Below are 22,877 nucleotides of genomic sequence, written 5' to 3'. Positions count from 1 at the left end.
TATTTTCAAAGAATGTGCCTCGCAAAAATCTATTAATCTTTGGCCATTGTCGTTCAGAATGTCTTCTCCATATCTCCCTATTATTTCACTGTTGGAGCTCTTTCCGGTTCTTGCATTAAGATCACCTAAGATCCAAATTTCTTTCTTCTTATTAATTGTGGCTAGAACAGTTGTTAACTTGTTAAAGTACTCTTCCTTGCTGTCAACCCTTGAGTCATCCGTCGGTGCATATGTTCCAATTACCACTATTTCATGGCCATTTTTCTTAATTTCCATGAGGATAATTCTTTCATCTATTTCTTGCCATGATTTAATACATTTTTTCAGTTTCTGATGTATTGCTATAGACACTCCCCTTTTAGCTCGTTCGCTCTTTTCTACGCCACTATAGTGGGTTCGGTAGTTCGGGTAGGGTAGTTCGGGACAACGAACTCTCTTCAAAAAAAAAAGAAAAATTCTTCGTCGACAACTGTGCAGCCCATCCCAAGTTTAATTTGACTAATATCAATCTAGTTTTCTTACCAGCCAACTGCACGAGTGTCTTGCAGCCTATGTACCAAGGAGTCATAGGAAGTTTAAAGTGCCATTATCGAAAACAGCTTTTGACAATGATGATTTTTTGTATGGACAATGGGGAACCCGTGAACATTACTATCCTTGATGCAGTTTAGTTTTTAGACAATGCGTCGAGTGCGGTAAGTGCTTTCGTCAAGCTAAATTGACTGTAGTTTCTCCCAATGTTTAGGATGTTGACGAGGATGACGAAATGCCTTTCTCAGAGTAGATACAAAAATTTAATGTCAGCCAGAGAGAGTTTGGAACTGATCTTGACTCCTACATTTCAGTAGTCAAAGAAGAATCAGGTGGAAGAAGAAGAACACGAGCGTTGAATGTCCTGCAATCCAATAAGCAATGAGAGCTGCTGAGACCATATCCAGATTTTATCTGTTCAGGGAGGCATCCACAACTACCAAAGAAGCAGCTCAGATTATTAAGAACACTACAGAAAAATTTAATCTTGGAAAGGGTTGTACAGAAGAAAATAACTGACTTTTTTCAGCATTAGAGAACTTATTCATAAAAAATGTAAGTTTTATATACATATGTTTTATCTCTTAATTTTTTTATCCTAAATGCAGCTATAATAATAAATAATGCTGTAATAAAATTTTGCCTCGTTAAAATTTCATTTTTTTTACCTCTTTTATAACGTCACTGTAATACAGCGTAATTTTTTTACTGGACCATTCAATGACCAAGTTCCACTGTATTAAAACTCTTCTTCTTGATATGCCTATCCTTTACGAATGTTGGCGATCATCATGGTAATCTTTATCTTATCTGCAGCAGCGCGGAAAAGCTGCACAGATGTTGTATTGAACCAGATTCTGAGGTTCTTTAACCAAGATGTTCTTCTTCTTCCTGGACCTCGTTTTCCAAATATTTTTCCTTGCAGGATGGCTTGAAGGAGAGCATATCTGGATTCATTTCGCATAATATGTCCGAAGAACTGTAACTTTCGAGATTTGATTGTGATCAGTACCTCTCGGTTCTTATTCATTCTTCTGAGGATCTCCTCATTTGTGACTCGGTCAGTCCACGGGATCTTAACATTCTCCTATATAGCCACATCTCAAATGCTTCCAGTTTTCTGCACATATCTTCGTTCAAGGTCCACGATTCAACACCATAAAAAAGGACAGAGAAGACGTAGCATCGCAGCATTCTTATTTTTATATCAAGAGAGAGGTTGTGACTCTTGAAGAAGGCCCCCATCCGATTGAAGGTGGATCTAGCTTTTCCGATGCGTGCTCTAATCTCCTGGTTGTTGGTCCATTCTTCATTTATTATGGTGCCGAGGTAGTTGTAGTGCGTCACTCTTTCTACAGGGGATTGGTTGACGTAGAGTTGACCTTCTGTTATTCTTTTCTTACTAATTATCATAAGCTTTGTCTTCTTAATGTTTATATTGAGTCCATATTGTTGACTGTAATACGTGATTTTGTTCAGAACTTGTAGGTCTTCTAAGTTGTCCGCAAATACTATGGTATCATCTGCATATCTGATGTTGTTTAGGTGGTAACCATTTAGTAGAATACCTTTTTCAGTTTCGTGCAAAGCTTCGATAAATATTCTTTCAGAGTACAGATTTGAGATTAGAGGAAACAAAATACAGCCTTGCCTCACTCCACGCATAATTTTCACATAGTCAGTGTGTTCACCTTCAACTCTGAGATTTGCTGTCTGATTCCAGTAGAGACTTCTAAAATTATTTTCAGATCTTGGTTGTTAATTCCTGTTTCTTTTAGTATTTGCATCATCTTGGCGTGCTGTACTCGATCAAACGCTTTCTCGTAATCAACCAGACATACGTATAGGTCGCAGTTGACGTCTCCATATATTAGCATAGTGTTAAGTAAACAGTCTGTGGGAAGCAATGGACAATCACTGAGTAGATAGCAGATACATAACACGAAGATAACTACTCAGAACCTACTCAAAACTACTCGGAACTAAGTACTAAGGAAACTGCTAAAAGATGCAAATAAGTACAAATAAATGATCAGACATTTAAAATGCAGAAATGAAATATTTTTATTTCTTCTATCGATTTTATCTAAGACATATTTGTGATAAAAAATAGCTATAAGTAGCTTCCATGCCTTTTATATGTCATCAGAAGAAGCCGAAAGAAAACTAATTAACAGAAAAATGATCATTTACTTACCAGGACTAGGATCGATAGCAGCCAACAAATCCAAATGGTTCCTCAACACCGACAACTTCCCGGGATCCCCAGTTCTCTGTAATGCAATCACCAACTCCTGCACAGATTGAGCAAAGCTCTGAGGAGTCTGAAGTTTGTCGATAATGCTCTGCATATGCGATTTATGTGCAGTGTCTCCATATAAAAGAGCCGACCATTGGTCCGGGGCAATTCTCAATCCTGCCTCTGTTGCTATTTGAACGATCTGGGCGTCGTGTTCTCGGCGGAGGGCGTCGTACGTTCGGAATTCTTCTTTGAGTTGCATCAGTGAGGAATCGCCTTCCCTTTTCGAAACCTGTTACGAAAGAGAAAGAAATTCATAAAAAATGAGGATACTAAACAAAGACTACAACAAAAAATATAATATAGACAGAGATTCTGTCTCCGGCTTCTGCACGCAATGTAGCTTTCCTTCAATAATTTTAAAGTGTTTGTTTGTCCTTTTGTAGTGTAGTGTGATGTACAATTATATGTTTATGACATTTTGTTCTTGTCGGATAGGCCGCAATTGACGAAATGCCCCTGAAGATGATCTAGGGATCGAAAGTACTTGGGCAAGATTAAATTAAACTGTGCTCGATATATGCCTTTTATTTGATCAAAGTTTAAAAAATATAGTGTTCAGATGAGCAAAATTCGTTTTAAGTATTACTTCCGATCATATTCACGACCACTTTATAACCTTTCCATTTTTTTTACTGTAGAAAATAAGGATAATTTGTATATTCTATACATTATGTTTGATAAAATGGACACAATTTGAATTTTTCAGTGGAATAAGACTTCTTCTAGTCCAGAACACAAACAAAGGTCTTAGTTTACATCTAGGCGTATATAATGATGAAGTGTAAATATGACAACAATATAATTCGTAAAAATGGATGTAATCGTTTTCATCGTTCTTGGCGTGTGCGTGTAAACACACTTGCAATAAGTTGTTTCATCTGTCTTTCCTTGTCTAAGCTCGATTCGTTTACCTCCTCCAGTGGCGGAGCAAAATGTAGCATGTCAAACGAAATAATAGTTATAAAAGAAAATTATAAATTATTTTTCATTAAATTTCTAATAACGGAATATACGTATAAATTGCGAAGAAGTATTTTTCTAGCTTGCAGTACAATAGGACAGGATGTAACGAAAAGTACATTTTAAAAGGATTTTGAAATATACCCAAAAAAGTGTTAATTATTTAACCCACTTTAATTAAAAAATGATACAGATTTTTTAAGTTTTAAGCACTGTAGCGAATTCTAAACTGTTACAACATACTGACCTTGATTAATTAGCTAATCAGTCAGCGTCTTCACTGAAACTGTCTTCATCATTGGAATCTTCCGCCAAATCGATGATAATCCTACTTTCATTTTCATCATATGTGACCATTTTTGCCCAGTCGTCCTGAATTAATTTTTCAGTATGGTTAACACAACTCGCCCACACTGCAGGTGTTGCCTTAGCTAATGCATCGCCCCAAACTTTTTTCACTGTTTCATCTCCACGTCCATGTTCTCCAATATGACGATCATAGTATTGTTTAGAAATGCCCCAGACCAACTCAATCGGATTATATTGACAGTGATATGGAGGCAATCTCAAAACCTGATGCCCATGTTCTTGGAGTAGCTCGTCTATAACGTACCTGGTATTTTGTGGTTTATTCTGGCGACAAAGACTCAATAGCTCTGTCTTGCCCGAATCGTCGTCAAAAATTATTTTTTTCGCTCGTAACCATTCTTGTAAGTCCGATTTTTTCCAACTGGCATTCGGTAACTTTTCTATTGAGCTAAAGAGCTATGGTATGAGGCATTATCCATAATAATTAGAGATGGTTCCTCCAACATTGGTATCAGCTTTTCGGAGACCCACTTTTTAAAAGACTCTATCCATAGAATCATGATAGTCTGCACTCTACGATTTCGTAGAAAACAGTAATCCAGCATCTTTAACAAATCCTTGCCTACTTCCGGCATGTAAAACAACAAAGCATTTACCTGTATTTTCGTGTCCTTTTCTGATGCTTTTCACACAGTCATCTTGCCAAGTACGTTTATATGCCCCTTTTAGGAATATCCATGTTTCATCTAAAAAAACGAACTGAAGTGGGCTTGGACTTAAAAAATTTCTCATATAATGCCTCAAAAAATACAGTCGTTTGGAGACAATACATGGTTTCTCACATAGCACTCGTCTACTATTTTCTAGTTTGTATGAAAACCCACAATTTTTCATAAGACGCCACAAACTTGTATCAGAACCGTCATAGAGATGCTTGTTTCTTAATTGTGTATTTAGAACTTTAATTGTAACGTGCTCTCCTTTTGCTCTCATGCCATACAGTACATTTCTAATCTCTCTTTTTATAGTATCGATGACATCATTAGTCTTTTTTTTGTACATTACGTGACTCTCCTGGTGTAGTAAGAGCTGCCCCTGTCTTGTATTCACTCTTTATTCTTGTCACTTGTTCGGAACAAATTCCATTATTGCAATGGGTATCGGAAGAGAGAGAGTTAATTTATAATAAACTGGAATTTTTAAGGTGTCGAGAGTATTATTTTTTATGTAATGGAATTCCACACAGTAAGAGCTCAAACTATTAATTAATTAAAAACTGTTTACTTATAAAAACTATTTCATCAGCTACTTCAAACCTGCACAGATCAGGGTAACATGTTAAAAAAAAACACGTCACTGCCAGCTATCTGTATTCGTAAAGAGGCCGAACTTATCACCGACACCGTATCGGCCAAACACATCGGTGTTAGTTATTGCTACAATACTGGGAGACGTGAGTGGTCTCTTCATTCCCTTCTCATCGCACTTTACCATGACGAACGTGACTCGCACAATTGAATTACGCATCTGTGTATCAGAGAGAGACGAATATTAAAAATTCCGTAGTAGCTTATTTCAGGCACACGCCAAGAACGATGAAAACGAGTATACCTCTATTTGCTTTAGGTGTACTATCTTTTTTCATACTCACATTTACTTTGAATTTAGATAAAATGTATAAATTAATTGCAAATGTGACGCCATAAAAACGGAATAGATTATATTCTCATTAGCCTAATTAGCGATCATATCGATATTCACACAAAAAGGTTTCTCTATGTTAACGTACATCTACAATGCATATTTGTTTAAATAAAAGATTCAAAATAAATGTAAATTGTTTAGTGGATTTTATGAGGAATACCCAGAAGTGTCCAACTTCACCTATAGATGGCGACTATTGTTTCACAGTAACTATTGTGGAATATACGCTCTATCTGAGTAATATGAACCGTTTTACACCAAAAATGTCAGTATAAGAAAGCTCGCGCAAGCCTAATCACAAAAAATTATAAATTGATTCTCTTAGCAATGTTTTTTTGTCGTTATTGCGTTAAGAATATTTTGTATATTGGCGATGATAGTCGCATAAGCGGAAAGATCCTTTAGTTGTCTTTATAACATAAAAGACAACTAAAAGATCTCTACAAGATCTACAATGCAACAGGATCAGTTAACTGGCCTAGCAACTTTGTGCATTGAGTATGATTTGACAAAATTATAGACATCTTTGACAATCACAAAACTCGAAAATCATCTCTATTGTAAACATTTTTCCTATTAAAATATTAAAAATATTGTACTTTTTTCTTCACTTTCCGCCGGGGCCCGCTTTTCACGTTTTACCGGGGCCCACTCATCCGTCTCGGCTGCCCTGGATACGATAGAAGAAAGAAACAACCAGGGGACGGACAATATGAGAGGGCTTGATGTCGAAGGTAACTGGATGCCGTCATCTCTTTTATTGAGACAATTTGGCCTTTTTTTTCTGGCCTAGAGCTGAAATTGAATCGGAATTGCGAACAGAAATTGAATGTTCATAAATTCTATTTTGGATTCTACGATCTGTTTGGCCTCAACCCTAAGATGAAAGTTTTTGGGAAGTAAATAATGTCTTTATTCATCTTGATTTAAGAATTGAAGATACTCGACGGAAGCCTGTTTAGTTTAATATTAATTCGTGTAATAGTATTAATCTTAGCTTTAGGTTTAATTGTACTAACTGCGCAAATCTTTCGGAACATTGTATATACACACAACGCAAAAGTCTAGGGATATTTTTATAAATAGACGTATTTTGTTTATCTGTAATCAACTTAAAAAAAAGTAATACAAAATTTTTAGTTTAAATTGTTGTTTAATATGTCAAAAACCATAAATTGCAAAAAAACAGAAAATTGGAGCAAAAAAAAATATATTGCAAATCACCCATGTTTCACATACCACCATAAAATGTCAAAAATACGAAATATAAACTTAAAATAAAGTATGGCCACCACGTTGGTTTATCACAGCTCTACATCTACTGTTCATGCTTCGAATCACATTGTTAATGTCTGCTTGAGGTAGTTGTGTCCATTGTTCTCTCAGAAGCTCTTTTAATTCAAAACTCATTGTAGATATTGCCCATATGTGGAGTAATTCTTCGTTGGAGCATGTCTCATACATGCTCAATGGGATTCAAGCCCGGTAATTGTGCTGACCACGGCAATACATCAATACCTTCGTTATCCAACCAGTTTGTTACAATATGCGCAACATGTGGTCGAGGGTTATCATGCACAAAGTAAAAATTTTCTCCAACAGCAGCAGCAAACGGGCGCACAACAGGTTCAAGAATAGTGTCCAAATATTGCTGACTTGTAAGAAAGCCACTTGGGAAAATGAGGTCAGTTCTTCCGTCAATCATGATACGCCCCATACCATTAATGTACCACCTCTGTATGCATACACTTCTTGAAGATGTCGTAATCGTTCTCCATTTCCGGGTCGTCTCCAGACTCTTGTCCGACGAGAATCTGGATGAAATCCATATCTAGACCCGTCACTAAACAAAACTGTGGCCCAGTCATTGTCAGTCCAATTCTGAAAGTCTTGACACCATGTTAATCTTGCAGCGCGATTGCCTCTAGATAGAGGTGGACATCTCAGTGGTCGCGGACTACGAAGATTGGCTTCATGGAGACGATTCCTCACAGTACTGCTGCTAATTGTTACATTATGTGCAAGCTGTAATTGATTAACCAGCTCGGGTGCTGTGATTGTTGGCTGCCTTCTGGCATTTAAAATTAAATATCGGTCTTGAGCGGTTGTAGAGCGACCACGTTCTAGATGTTGCTCGGCTGGACACCCAGTGTCTCTAAACCGACGCCACAAACGACTTACGACGCTTTGGGAGACACCCAGCTGGTCAGCAACTTGAGTTTGTCGCATACCAGCTTGACGGAGGCCCACGGCTCTATTCACCTCGCCCAACGTTAAATGTTGTTAAATAAGAAATACTGGATATTATTAACTGTCGATATAAACAAACAACACAGTTTATTAGGGCTGCAGTCAGTAGGTTTGGCCTAGTCAACATCCATCTAAGATGAAAACAAATTTGGTTTTGGCCCTTAAAACTAGGGTTATCAACTTATCACACATCGAGTTCAGGGACAAGGGACTAAAAAAGTTGAGATCTATACTACAAGAGAACTCCTATCCGACAGGGCTTTTGAATAAACTCATTTTTGGTTCTCCTTTTCCTTTGCAATTTTCTGACAACCAAAATTTCCATAATAATGAGGTGAATGAGGTCCGACAACTGTCACAGACATTGACACAGAACACATCAGAGCTACCACAATCTAAAATAACGTATGGTTGCCTACCCTATATTACAGTTCTCACACCTAAGCTATTGAACATTTTCAAAAATGTTAGTGGCTTAAAAATTGCAACTAAGAATGTGAAAACGGTATCGAAGTTGTACACAAAGACAAAGGATCCTTTCACAATACAGGAGTCATCAAATGTTGTTTATTCTGTACCGTGTGCCAATTGTAAAAACGTGTATATCGGAGAATCATCTCGTAATTTTCACAATAGAGTAATATCACATCGCAGCGACATAAAAACCAAAAAGATAAACGCATGTGCGCTCACAGAACATGCATTAACTTTAAAACATGAATTTAATTTCGAAGATTCCTGTATTTTGGCAAAGGAAAAAAACCATTCAAAACGTGTTTTCTTGGAAATGTGTTTCATAAAATCTAATACGTCTTGTATAAATAAAAAGTCCATAGATAAATTGAGCAACATTTATTGTTACTTACTGACAAAACATCAAAAATAAAATAAAGATTTACTTTTACATATACACACCATAGTACACCTGCATACAAAACATGTTGCATACTATCAAGACAGGTTTAATATACTACTTCCATTAATATAATAGCAAGAACTCCTAATTACCTTTTAATCACACTATTTTTGTTTTTTTTCTGTTCTATATGGATCAGTCAAAACACACCATTAAAAGATGTCACTAACAAAATTTTAACTTTCCAACTAAATTTTAAAATGTATTTTGTCCATTATTTTACATGTTATATTTTATATGTGTGTTTTTAATGTTGAGTGTCGTAGCTTTACACAAATAATCTCAACGACTAGTAAGTTGTAATGACAATTTGAGATATGTTGTAAATATTTACACTTTCTTCTAATTACAGTGTCTTGAAGAAGGAATAAAAGAATTCCGAAAGCTCGACCAAAAGTCAAAAGAGTGTTTCTATAACATCCCGGCCAAACCTACTGACTGCAGCCCTAATAAACTGTGTTGTTTGTATATATATATATATATATATATATATATATATATATATATATATATATATATATAAAAAATTATATATAAATTCTGTCACGCACGTAGACGCTGGAAAAACTAACATAAACTAAAAAAAATTGCCATTTTCTAATGATATGCTAGCTTTTCCAAATGAAATAAGCTTTTGTGCAATCAATTAAACACAAATAATTCAAGTTCAAGTTCTGAATCAAGTCTGCTCGATAAAGGCCAACAATTGTTCTAAGCTAAGTTAAAAAAAGACTAGAGAGTTTAATTTAAGACGCATAAAATCCTATCATCTTTCGAATGCACAATAAACTATTCACGTATAGATAGTTATTTTTAGTGTATGAACGTGTTAATGATAAACATTTAAATTAAATTTAAAGAATACGTTAAAACTTGGCAAAGTCCACCTACAAACAACTTTTCACCTCATCTATCGTATCGCCCGGGGTCACGATTACTCCTCTATTAATAGGTACCTACATGATGATATGATGACACTTTCTTTTTTATTATTAATTTGATTCTAGGGAAATAAATTACAAACAGGTACATCAGAACTAGAACTCATGTTTTTAACAATGAATCATCAAGTTTTTTTCTGTGGTTGCAAACAGTCTAAAAACTGATAACTTCTCTTCATAGTAAAACAATTCTTTTAACAACTTATTCTAGCAATTTCTCATTAAAAAATTATTATATAAAACAGTGTAAGTACTCTAGTAAAAGCTGAATAGAGTTTCTATGAAAATCAAAGGAAGGAATTAGGTAAGGCAAGTAAAAACATACAAGTTAAGAATGCAGTGCATCAAGAATTGTATTACGACGTTGCCGCTTTATGGAAAAAATGTAGAAACGCCAGGATTGCTGAAGGCGGTTTCTCTGAACCGGGGAGTTGGAGTTCTCTTTACCCAATACATGTATCTCATCATGAAAACAGGAAAAGCAGTGATTATGAATCTTCTTTTAAGAGGGAAGAAGAAAACAATAAGATTCCTAGTTAGCCGCGAGAGAAAAGAAGAATAGGAGTGTGAAGATTTTGATGATGATGTTGATGTTAAAACCCTGATAAAAAAGAAAATAAAAATTATAAAGAAAAAAATAAAGCATTTAAAAAAAGACCTGAAAATTAATAACGAATTAGAAGAAACGAAGCGTTTAAACGGGGAGGAATAACTGGATTAAACATCAACTAAAATGAAGAGAACAAATTAAAGGAAAAAGAAGTTTTTACACTTCAGCGGAGAATTACAGAGAAATGAAATATTAAATAATAAAACAAGATGTTTAAATAATTAAAGAAATCAAACAAAAGCAAGAAAAACAAACGGAAATTGAATATATTTCTGTCCACAATTGTCTAATATTCGGTTTTCTATGCCATGTTGTACTGGATTGTTTCCTTATGTCATAATCTTGGTGTCATAGAGGTGGCTTTGATAACATTTTGTTTACCTATGATTGATCATGGTTCTTAGTGTCGAAAATTGTGCGAAAGCCGTTGCTCTGGTTGAAGATGAGCGAAATTATGAATATGTGACTAGAGTACTACACACTCATCGCTCTACCATCCAAAGGGTAGTGGAACGTTTTATACGAACTGGAACAAACAAGCGTAAAGCGGGAAGTGGCAGGAAGCGCAAAACTACCGCTTTAGATGATCGTTTTATACGAATCAACGCTTTATGGGATCGTCATTTAACAGCGGTGCAAACAAGAAATCAGCTTCAAGAGGTTCGAGGCAATAATGTAAGTATTTACAGTTCGTCGAAGATTACATGAATTTGGTTTGTAAAGTTGCAGACCAACAACTGTACCCCAATTACTTCTACGGCACAGAGTGGCTAGACTACAATTTTCCAGGGAACATTTACATTGGAATTTACGACAATGGAGTAATGTTCTTTTTACGGATGAGTCGAGATACTCTCTTCACTCATCAGATGGGAGATAACAAGTATGCGTTAGCGTTAGCCATGGAGTGGGTTCGGTGATGGTATGAGCAGGAATATCCCGAGAGGCGCACACTGAATTGGTATTTATTGAGGGTGGTTCGTTGACTGCATACCGGTATATTGAGGAAATTTTAGCGAATTACGTAGTACCCTTTTCTCAATATATCGGCGATGATTTTATATGAATGCAAGATAATGCGCGACCCCACTCTGGAATGTTTGTCGCGCAATATTTAGAGAAAGTTGGTATTAATAAAATGAACTGGCAGCGTGTTCGCCAGATCTGAACCCAAGAGAGCACGTTTGGAACATGCTTGGTAGAAATATTAGAGGTCGCGAAGTCACACCAGCCTTAATTAACGAACTTCGCTTGGCTCTAGAAGAGGAATGGCAAAACATTCAGCAAGAAGATATTCGCAACCTCATTGAAAGCACGAGCCGACGTGTACAGGCAGTTATAGAGGCTAGGGGAGGCAATACAAAGTACTAAGTTATTTTTTAATAGTTTTTCTTTGTTCTTTGCGTACTTAGGTTAAGTTACATTTAAGTTGTTTTTTTATGTTTTGTTATGGTTATCATTGTTCATTAAAACCAAGATCATGTCGTTGCTTTTAATCATTATTTAAATACAGTGCTTCCGGAATATCTATATGATATTCCTTCGATATCAGTCACCAAAGCCCCCACCGTCGTATTACAAATTAATACAAAAGGTAATGGTAATAATAGGAAAAGTCGTAAATTGTGGGTGGCAAAGTCATTTCGCTCCTAAAAATGAACCAATCCATATTTTCACATAAAACAAAAAACATAATACTTAAAAGATATGGTTGCAACCGAAAAACAAGGTTTTACAAAAATCCGCTAACGGAATTATTCCACAGGATGTTTCAAAATTAGGATAAAAAACCACTTTTCGATTAATCCCGTATAATAAGTCAAATACAAAATTTTATTAAAAAACTCACTATACTAAATTAAAATTTATAAATTTTTACAGAGTGTGCTAAAAAAATTATCAAAATAGGGCTAAAAATAAAAAAAACTAAAATACTTTGAATTTGACCAAAATTTTCTCCGTTGCGTTTTTTTTTTCATCTGAGTGTATTAATAACTTTAATCCTACAAAACCTTATAATATTTAAAAAAAATACATTTAACGCTCAATATACAGGGTGTTCTATTAAAAAAAAACACAACTTTGGTTCATTCCGTTTTTCTGACTGACCCTGTATACTCGAAAATCATTTTAAATCGTAGACGGCTTTGATATACATCTGTTTTGTTGGAAACATTTTTTATATACTCCACAGTTTAGCCGTAATCAAAGAAAGACAGAGGTCTGGCACACTCTGTATAAAAAAAATGTTAGCAGACAATAATGTCTGCAAATATGGACAACACTGAATCCCTTAACTTCCTTTGAATTGCCGCTAATGTTTTGTATTGATTACTCCGAACACAAAACTATTACTGTTTTTTTATTTTTTAGTGTGTAATTTTAGGTCACACGTCGTATCGATATGATCGTTAAAAATAACTTTCTAAAATGATGTTTCTGCCAATTAAAATAGACAATTCGACTGAAATTTAATAATTATGTCTGACAAGAAAGATTAAAAATAAAACAAAAACAGGTAACACGATGTTGTTACTCGGCTAAAAAGATATCAATCATTTAAAAAAAAATGCCGTAATCATCGTCACGTGTAGGAGTGCAATCGTGATCAATAAAACTATTAATACAGCCGGTGATGGAGTGTTCAAAGAATGTATTTGATGTAATATTAATGTAAATATTGGGGATATTTACCACAAATGTGATTTTACGTTGATAATGTTCTCAGCATATTATCTTTCTTTGTAAAACATAAAGCAAATATGTAATAAAAGGTCATGATAGACTAGATTCTGTAGAATAGAGAGTTACAGCCATCCCAAATCTTGGATGTAAGAGCACTAACATCAGTAGAAATAGGAAGCGATCATAAATTGGTATTGTGCAAAATCCGAATGAAAATACATATGTGATAACAAAACACCAGAATACATCACAAAGATAAAAGTCGAAAGCTTACAGGATGACTCCACAAGATACCTATTCAAAAGAATAATCGAAAAAGCAGAAAAACATATATCACAGAAAGTGATAGACTCGAATAAAGCTTGGCAAAAGTTAAGTCTAATATCTTAGCCTCGGCCAAGAAAGTTTTTAATGGTTTTATTGGCTTTATTGGAGAATTTATGGAATAATTGCAGCTGTTAGGAGGACCTAATCACCTAATTGGGACCAATTGGAACCACACAAGTATAATATGGAACAACTGCAGCTCAGGAGGACCTAACCATCTAATTGGGAGGCCACAAAATCACCCATGGGTGCCATAAGTATCGCCAAATTTATTTATTGTAAAGCATTAGCAGGGTTCATTGTCTTTTTTTTTAATAAATATGATTAGTTAAATAATTGTTTTATTTGCTAACAGCTAAGGATTCATGGTTTAATTCCTAGTTTAAGACAAGACGAACTCACACTTGAGATACTGAGCTAGGCGAAGCATAGACGATAAGCTTACATGGTTAATTCAGGTATTATTTTTATAATAGTATTTCAATTCTCTTTGCTAGTCTTATCGTTACTTTATCAAATATAAATAAACAATAATATAAATAAACAATAACAAATATAAATAAAAATAAATCGTTCCCAAGTCGAGGAACTCGATGGTTTTGTATAGAAGTGAAGGAAAAATGTAAAGAAAAGAAAAAAGCTCTCCTGAAATGCATATCGACCAAAACACAAGAGGCATACCATAATTACAAGACAATTAAAAACGAAACACATGCACTTATAAGAAAAATAAAAAATTATCACTGGGAACGCTTTTCGAAAGAAATGAAACATGATTTTTACGGTCTGCTTCTGAATGGCAAAACAAACAATCGTTGCAAAACGCCAAAGATTATAAGAACTCACGACCAGGAAACAACTCTCTTGCGAAACCCATTTACCATCGAATAGCTCAAAAATGGTATTGACTGTAGGAAAAATGGAAAATCACCTGGGGTGTACGAAATCCTAACAGAGCAGATAAAACACCTCGGGCAAAAAACGAGACAATGAGTGCTCGATCTATTTAACATCTGTCGCTCTACCTACCAGATTCCAAAAGGGTGGCGTAAATCAAAAGTAGTAGCCCTTATGAAACCTGGCAAAGACCCTGAACTACCGAGTGGCTACCGTTCGATATCTCTGCTATGCCATTTGTACAAATTGTATGAACGCCTCATTTTAAACCGCATCCAGGAAACATTAGATGCAAAACTAATCCCACAACAAGCAGGCTTCCGACCAGGTAAATCATGCACAGGCCAAGTGCTGAACCTAACAGAATACATAGAGGAGGGATTTGAGCAGAAAGATATAGTGGGAGTAGGCCTTGATAGACCTTACACCGGCCTATGATACGATAAACCACAGAACCTTGCTAACTAAGATATATAACACTATGCTTGACTATGACCTGGTAAATATCATTAGATCACTGTTGTGTAATATACGTCTCTACGTCGTGCTAAATGGAAAGAAGAGCAGATGGAGAACCCAAAAAAATGGCCTACCCCAAGGAAGCGTTCTGGCGCCGTCCTTATTTAACATCTACACCAACGACCAGTTAATGCACCCCAGACTGAGAGTTTTGTCTACGCTGACGACCTTGGTATAGCCGTAAAGGGGAAAACACTCACACAAGTAGAGTCGACAATGGAAGAGGCTTTAAATATGAGTCAACTTATTACAAACAAAATTCATTAAAGCCAAACCCTACTAAAACCCAAGTATGTGCATTCCATCTCAACAACCAACTGGCGCATGTAAAACTGAATGTTTCTTGGGAGGGACAACGCTTGAAACATACTGATAGGCCCAAATATCTTGGAGTAATACTAGACTGGTCACTAAGGTATAAATTCCACTGTCAGAGCACAAGACAAAAGGTTTCTACGAGAAACAACCTTCTCCGGAAACTTGTAGGGAGCAAGTGGGGTGCAAACCCCCAGGTCTTGAAGATAACAGCTGAGGCCTTATGTTTCTCAACAGGGGAATATGCTTGTCCTGTCTGGGGTAGATCTAGACACGCCCAACAAGTCATCACGGCGTTAAATGAAACATGTAGAATAATTACCGGTTGTATGAAGCCTACCCCTCTTCCCCTACTGTACCGGGTAGCTGGATTCGCATCACCAGACGACCGTAGATGCGCCTCACAATATGTGGAGAAGTTCAGGCAAACTTTCGATGAAAGGCACCAATTATACGGGTTTGACGAACCGCCAGGAATCAGCCGACTTAAATCAAGGAAAAGGTTTATGAGAAATGTCAGCGTCGAACCACCCGAACTGTTCCCAATACATCCAGAACGACCTAATGGAATGAACCCGGACTGGAGAACCTGGCGGACACTCAATCGCATACGCACAGGTGTTGCCCCTGTAAAACAGAACCTCATTAAATGGGGCATCAAGACAGACAGCGATGCACTTTGTGAATGTGGGAAAATACAGAACGTGGAGCACCTGAGAGTATGCAGACTTTGCCCATCACAGATGATTTATGGTTCGCAAATACAAAGGGTGTAGACGTAGCCCGATATTGGGCAGAAAAACTGTAGTCGGATCCAGACACGAAAAAGTAAAGTACGGTCTGCAAAAGGAAATATGGCGCTTCATAAGAGGTTAAAGAACAGAGGTAAAGAAACTAATAGAACTAATAGAAAAAGATATGTGGATTAACTACTTAAAAGAGCTCTATGCAGAGAAAGAACAAATGACGCTATAACCGGAAACACCAGAAATTACCACAAATAAAGAACTTAATATAAATGTACAGGAAGTTCGGAAAATACTTGAAAACCTGAAGAACAGAAAAGCAGCAGGTAAAGACGGGATACCAAACGAATTACTGAAATATTGTGGAGTAGCAATGACAGAACAATTAACAACATTAATTATTAAAATTATAAAACACAATAAAACACCGGAAGAATGGAGAACGAGCGAACTAATTCTACTATTCAAAAAAGGAGACAAAAGCAACCAGAAAACTACAGAGGTATAAACTTATTACATACTACACTAAAACTTACAACTAAAATTTTACAAGTGCTAATAAATCAGAGGATAAGGTTAGCAGATGAACAGATGCAATATTCGTTATAAAGCAAATTACTGAGAAATCACTAGAGTATAATAGACCAGCATTTCTGTGTCTGATTGACCTAAAGAAAGCGTTTGACAGAGTAAGACTCAAAGATGTATTCCATCTTATGTATAATAGAGAAGTTCCCCTAAATATTATAAAACTAATGAAAACATCTGCCAAAACAACAAAATGGAAGTCAAAATAGATGGAAAAGTTAAAGAAACCTATAGAAATAGTCAGAGGAATAAGACAAGACGATTCCTTGAGCCCCATGCTCTTCAATTTGATCCTGAATGAAATCATCAAAAGCGTTAACAAAGGAAGAAGATACAGAATGGGAAACAAGGAAATAAAAATACTCTGTTACGCAGACGACGCAATATTGATAGCCTAAGATGAAGATAGTCTGCAAAGACTGGTCCACCCACAGAATTAACATAAGAGCAAAAGAATTTAATATGAAAATCTCATCCAAGAAAACTAAAACAATAATAGTCAGCAAAGAACCAACGAGATGTAAAATAAAAATAGATGGCATCAGTATTGAACAAGTAATGGAAATAAAATGGTACAGTTAAGTCCAAAACTCTAGATTCAGGGATTTTAAAATAGACCCGGAGAGATTTTCAAACTAATTACTGGCCCACCTGCACCCTGCAGGAGAGAATGGAGACTTATCCTTGAGCAGGCCAAGACCCACCATGGGTTGTGGAGCCAATGATGATGATGATGACCTGCACCCTGCTGTAGATAAAAAACATAAAATGCTTGAAAACCGCTAAGGTTTGCTAATCATTATATTAAATTCAAATGTAATGCATTAGCTGGTATTTGGGAACTCCAATAAATTCTATTGAGAGCTACCTAAAACTACACAAAAAGAAAAATTTCTCTTCATTTGCCCTTGTTTGCTCAACAAGGATAGTGAATTGCTTATTGATTACCTCTAATACGTCTAGTAAATAAATATATCCGTGAAATTTAAACAGGAAACAGGCAATCTTCCGCATTAGTAACACGCATTGGGGCAAAAATGCTGGTGATGAGTTTACCTATCTACGGTGATGAGTTAAGGGGCCTGCAAAGTTTTGCCGGTGATCAGTTTGCTATATCTCAGAGGATCTAATAATTTTATGAGATGCTAGAAAGTGATGAGTTCATATACGTTGTATATATAGAGTATCGTACTGATGATTTTATAGATTACTGAATTATTCATGCTAAGTAAGAACACGGTCGTAACTAAAACGAGCCATGAGCTACACGATTATCCTAAACCGTGTGTTTTTGATACTCCGAGCAATTAAAAACCAGAATAATAGGAAAAACACTTACCTTAAAACAAGAAGCTCTATACAACAATTGCACAACGTGTCCTATACTCGTTTTGGAAGCCTGTGGAAAATGCGGCTCTAGCCGTTGTACGACGAACATCACCAGAACCTTCCTAGATAGCGCTGAGCCATCTTCCAATGCTAAAAGTACTAGTTTTAGCACTTCTTCTTGCATGGCTGAAAACAGAAAACGTCAGTTTAGATGTTCTATCTAAAATATCCCAGTTTGTTTCGTTTTCAGGGACGTACAATAAAATAAAATTATTTTGTGTTGTGTGTTGTGAGCTTTCGACTTCCTCTTTGATGTCTTCTTCAGGGATTCCGAGCTCCCAGAGACTACTACACTGATCACTAATCAATGCAATATGGCCACTGGGAACAGAGGACGGTACATTTATACTGTCGATGGTAGACTGAGACCTGCGAAGCCCTGAAGAAGACATCAACGATGATGTCGAAAGCTCGGCGCAATTATAATTGACGCTGTTCAACCCGGAAGACTTGAGTTTAATATGAATTCTTGTAATAGGATAATTTTTTTTTGGCATAGGCATTTGCCATTCAGCCAGTAACAGCTTTTTTAAATTCTTTCCAAAGGAAAGAAAAGAAAATAATTATCACAATATATTTATTATTGGTTATTTGGTTATCCATGGAGCAAACATGGCTACTCGCTTCTCGTAGGGACCCATCAAGACATTAAATTAAAACACAAACTAGACCGGGCCACGGATAGTAGGTTTAAAACAAATGGGATAAAACAAAGATTACTATTTTTTGACTGAACTTACAAATTGAGGTTACTTTTCGAAATAAATTCTGTTAAGTAGTTATATACATTTTTGTTATTTAATGACAAAAGGTAACAAATGTTATAGGGTGGAAGGATTTTATGTTTGATTAAATTTTTTATTAAGTCGTCAGTTTGTTGTATATATTTTGTACATTCAAAGAAAATGTGGTTTAAATCTGCTTCTTTTTGACAAACTTCGCATAAATTGGAATTTACAATTTTAAGTTTTGCCAGATGAGCCGGATAACATGCGTGTCCTGATTTCATTCTGATAATAGATGTAATGTATCCACGTGGAACAGAGTAATTTTTAAACCAAAATTCACTCGGGATTGAGGGTTGTATGAGTGCATATTGTGATTTAGAGTGTTGACTATATTCATGATATTCTTGTTTCCACTGATTGTTTACAATATTCTTGATTGTTACAAATAAATCTGGGATGCAGAGCTTATAATCTGTTTTCGCACCAGAATCAATGGCTTTCTTAGCTAATATATCTACATACTCATTATGCTCAAGCCCTATGTGAGCTTTAATCCACAAAAATCTAACTGTTCTTTGTTCCTGATGTAATTCAAAAATAATTTTTTTGATTAGAAGGATGTAAATATTTGTGCTTTTGCTAGGAAAAGGTATAGTCTCAATGGCTATAAGAACCGACAAAGAATCAGATGCAATTATTGCGGAGTTGTCATTGGAATTCTTAAAATACTTTAATGCTTCATAAATTGCTATAGCTTCAGCAGTAAAAATTGAAGAATTATGATCCAGAGTAAACATGTTTTCTATACTTTTTGAAAGGATAAATCTTAGCTCTAGGTTTAATTGTACTAACCACGGAAATCTTTCGGAACATAGCACAATAAATAGTGAATATAGGCAATGATTGATATACAAACATACGTTTGTTAAACAACAACGTTGATCTGCAGAAAAGTACTAGTTTGTAACAATTTCTTTTTAACTTTTGTGTAATATTTTGGTAATAATAGAGTTTCTGGCTAATTATCGACCAGTAATATAGAGCGTTTCACGTTAAGAAAATAACATTAGGCTTATGGAGATCAGTGTTGCCAAAACTCTCAGGAATGCGGTTTACTAGATTGTCGATATATTTTTCGAATTTCCATTTTCAATTAACATTTAACTGTAAAGTCAGAATAACAACTGAAGAACCACAAAGCCTTATTATCATTATGTAGTCTCAGAGAACGACATAAAATTGCTGACATACACACACCGTATTATTTTAAGTTGCAATTAGTAATTAGATATATGCATTCCAGGAGGTCCGTTTATTTGCTTTTAAATCTTTAATAGCCGGCAAAGTGCATGATTTAACTTAGCAATATTTTCTACTGATTTCTATGATTCATGGTATATGATATTCTTACCGAAAAACAAATAAACTGTCGTTACTATAATTAAAATAAAATAAAATAAAATTATCTTTTGTAAATACTATTTATTTAATTAAAATCATTTTCCCTACTTTTCATCTCTTGTTTCGAATGGGCACTTTTGGTCAATTACGTTAAAAAACGTTAATTTAATTCATGTCTGTGAAAACGAAAATACAAATTATACAACCCTGAATCGTGCTTGCGTTCATCGTGGCATCGCTGCGCTTCTATCGTCCATAAGAAATACATGGCCCTATCTCCGCAATGTTATTTTCTTAACGTGGAACGCTGTATAGTTCCAGTAAAAATAACGGAAATACTACTAGCAAATGAATTTGTATCATTTGGGTTCGAGTATGTTATTCGTTTCTGTTAAAATTGATGTAACATGCTTGATTTGTCGTTAAATTTAATTGAATTTCTTAAAAATATTTGGAATTCTGCCCGAATTATTTTTTACAATAGACACTTCCTTTTATGGTCGATATAAATTCTGCAAAAAATTTCATTTTCGAGTTAGATTTTTAGATTATTTTTGTTGTAAATGAGTTTTGGTTTTTCTCTTGTAGGAAAAACGTAGATGGGTTAGCAGCGAATGCCCATGTACTGTGTAAGTTTTCCTGTAGAACTTTTAAGTTGTCTCAATGTTATTTTGGGGATCTCACCTGCTATCGGTGAATTTTGAATTTGGTGTCGCTGCGATCTACGTGCTCTATGCTTGGAATATGCTTATTTTAAGTACAATGCGGTGACTATCATGATGATAAGAAAAATGTTTACATCGATTTTTAAATTAGTGATGACATTTATAAAAATAAGGAAAAGTAGAGGATCCAATACTGAACCTTGTGGTACTCCACATACAATGCTTTTGTTACTAGAGTCATTATCATTTGCTCTAACTAGTTGCTTCCTATTTCCAAAGTAAGATTGGAACCAATTCCAAGAAATACCTCGAATTCCGTAGACATTTAATTTTTTTATCGAAATGTCGTGATTTACACAATCAAACTTTGGCACAGTCACAAAAAACAGTGGCAGTGTAAAGATTATTGTTTAGTGCTTAGCAAACCTCATGTAGTACAGAAAACAGCATCACTGGTACATTTATTAGATAAAAAGCCCAACTAATTTTGTGATAAAATGTTGTTTTCAACGAGAAAGGCTTTTATAAGTCTCTCAATAATTTTGGATAGCACCGGTTGTAAGGCAATAGTGTAATCTATAGTTGCAGACATTCGATTTTTCACCACCCTTATGAAGAGGAATAATAATGGCTGTCTTTAGGCACTCTGGAAATATACCTTTTTCAAAGAAATCATTAATTAGTGACACCAGGACTTCCAACGCATTTTTAGGGAGATTTGAGAAAAAATTTATGGATAGTCCATCAGTACTGCACTTTTGATACTAATGATTGTTTGGATCAGTTCAGATTTATCAACTGGGCGTATAACGAATGAATTCGAGACCTTTTTTTGAATTTGGGATATAGCAAATGAGATCTTGTGGCAAAATAGTTGATATTATATTTTTACTCACATCAACAAAGTATCCTTTTAGATTTTCAGGGTTTGGAAGGGAAAATGTTTGGAGCTGTGTTAGTTTTATTTCGAAGAACGTTTATTATGGACCAAGTTTCTTTTGCAACACTTTTAGAGCTTCCGAGACGATTTTGATTGTACGCTTTTTTAGCTGTTTTGATAAGTTTTTGAATAGGTTCTCTGTACTTGGTGATATATTCAGTGACAGAGACGTTGGTAATACATTTCTTGATGTACAGTAGCGAACGCATATTCTTGGCTGATATGCAGATACCTTTTGTAGCTTGCGATGTCTTGGCTTAATTGTAATTAAAAGAAATGCCGTCTTGAAAATATAGAAAGGCCTATCTAAAAAGTCACACAGAAGGAAAGTGCCACCAAGAAGTCAAGCATACATTTTGGAATTTACGAAAGTTCTGAGCGGAAAAAATCCTACCTAAACTTAATACATAATATAATCATGAAAGTGTTGCTTGTGCGAGTCCATTTCAAAAGGTAAAAGAAATAATAAATTAGACTTACTCACAATCAATTTAATTTAACTATCAGACGACCGGTTTCGCTTTCTACAATATGCAAAGCATCTTCAGGTCACGATACAAAGTTAAATAAATGCTGAAAATAATAAACCCATATTAGGGTGTTGTCTAATAAAGGTAAAACAAAGATAGGTGATATAAATTATATAAATTACAGTAATTATGCCAATATTACATGTCTGTGGTTTTTCAAAATGAATAAAATGTTTAAGCAGACAAGGTAAGACCCACAAATTGGTAAAATAGTCTATTAAACTGTAATGAATTAATAAATAAACAAATAAATAAAACATTACTTACATGCCGGTACTCTATTAATTGATGGTTGAAAGAACATGGTTCAAACTATCTTGTATTGTTGATTGGAGAACTCAAGTCAACTATTGTAATTGTTTAACAGTAAACGGGGAAGTTCTTGAGGAGACAGATTTTATCCAATGAAGTAGAGATAGGTAAATGTAATTGTTTGTTTGATGAAAGTATACTGATATATAACATAAAAAACAAATTGTCTCCAAGTAAGAGATGTAGTTCTTTTAAAATCCTCCCCTTTTTAAATTTAATGTATGTTTCGTCCCCCCGTTTTTTAAGTGTGTTCTGTGTGTTTTCTGTGTGTCTTAAAGTGTCTCAATTTTAATTTTTAACTTTATATATTGG

The 22,877-nt window shown here is 35.1% G+C and overlaps 1 protein-coding gene across 4 annotated transcripts in view; it reads right to left on the bottom strand.

The window, feature by feature from the left end:
- The window catches only part of roq (RING finger and CCCH-type zinc finger domain-containing protein roquin), a 76,658-nt gene that overhangs the window by 27,004 nt on the left and 26,777 nt on the right, over positions 1 to 22,877 (bottom strand). For all 4 annotated transcript variants that reach the window (XM_072542830.1, XM_072542828.1, XM_072542829.1 and 1 more), the window contains 2 exons: positions 17,940 to 18,115; positions 2,729 to 3,062 (listed from right to left, as the gene is read on the bottom strand). In XM_072542830.1, the coding sequence (XP_072398931.1) occupies positions 2,729 to 3,062; positions 17,940 to 18,115 (510 nt within the window). The remainder of the gene's footprint in view (positions 1 to 2,728; positions 3,063 to 17,939; positions 18,116 to 22,877) is intronic.

The sequence above is a fragment of the Diabrotica undecimpunctata genome, chromosome 9 (assembly GCF_040954645.1).
Source record: "Diabrotica undecimpunctata isolate CICGRU chromosome 9, icDiaUnde3, whole genome shotgun sequence".
Taxonomy (NCBI): Eukaryota; Metazoa; Arthropoda; class Insecta; order Coleoptera; family Chrysomelidae; genus Diabrotica; species Diabrotica undecimpunctata.
The sequence above is the reverse complement of the archived record's forward strand: the minus strand, read 5'-3'. Positions and strand labels throughout refer to the sequence as shown.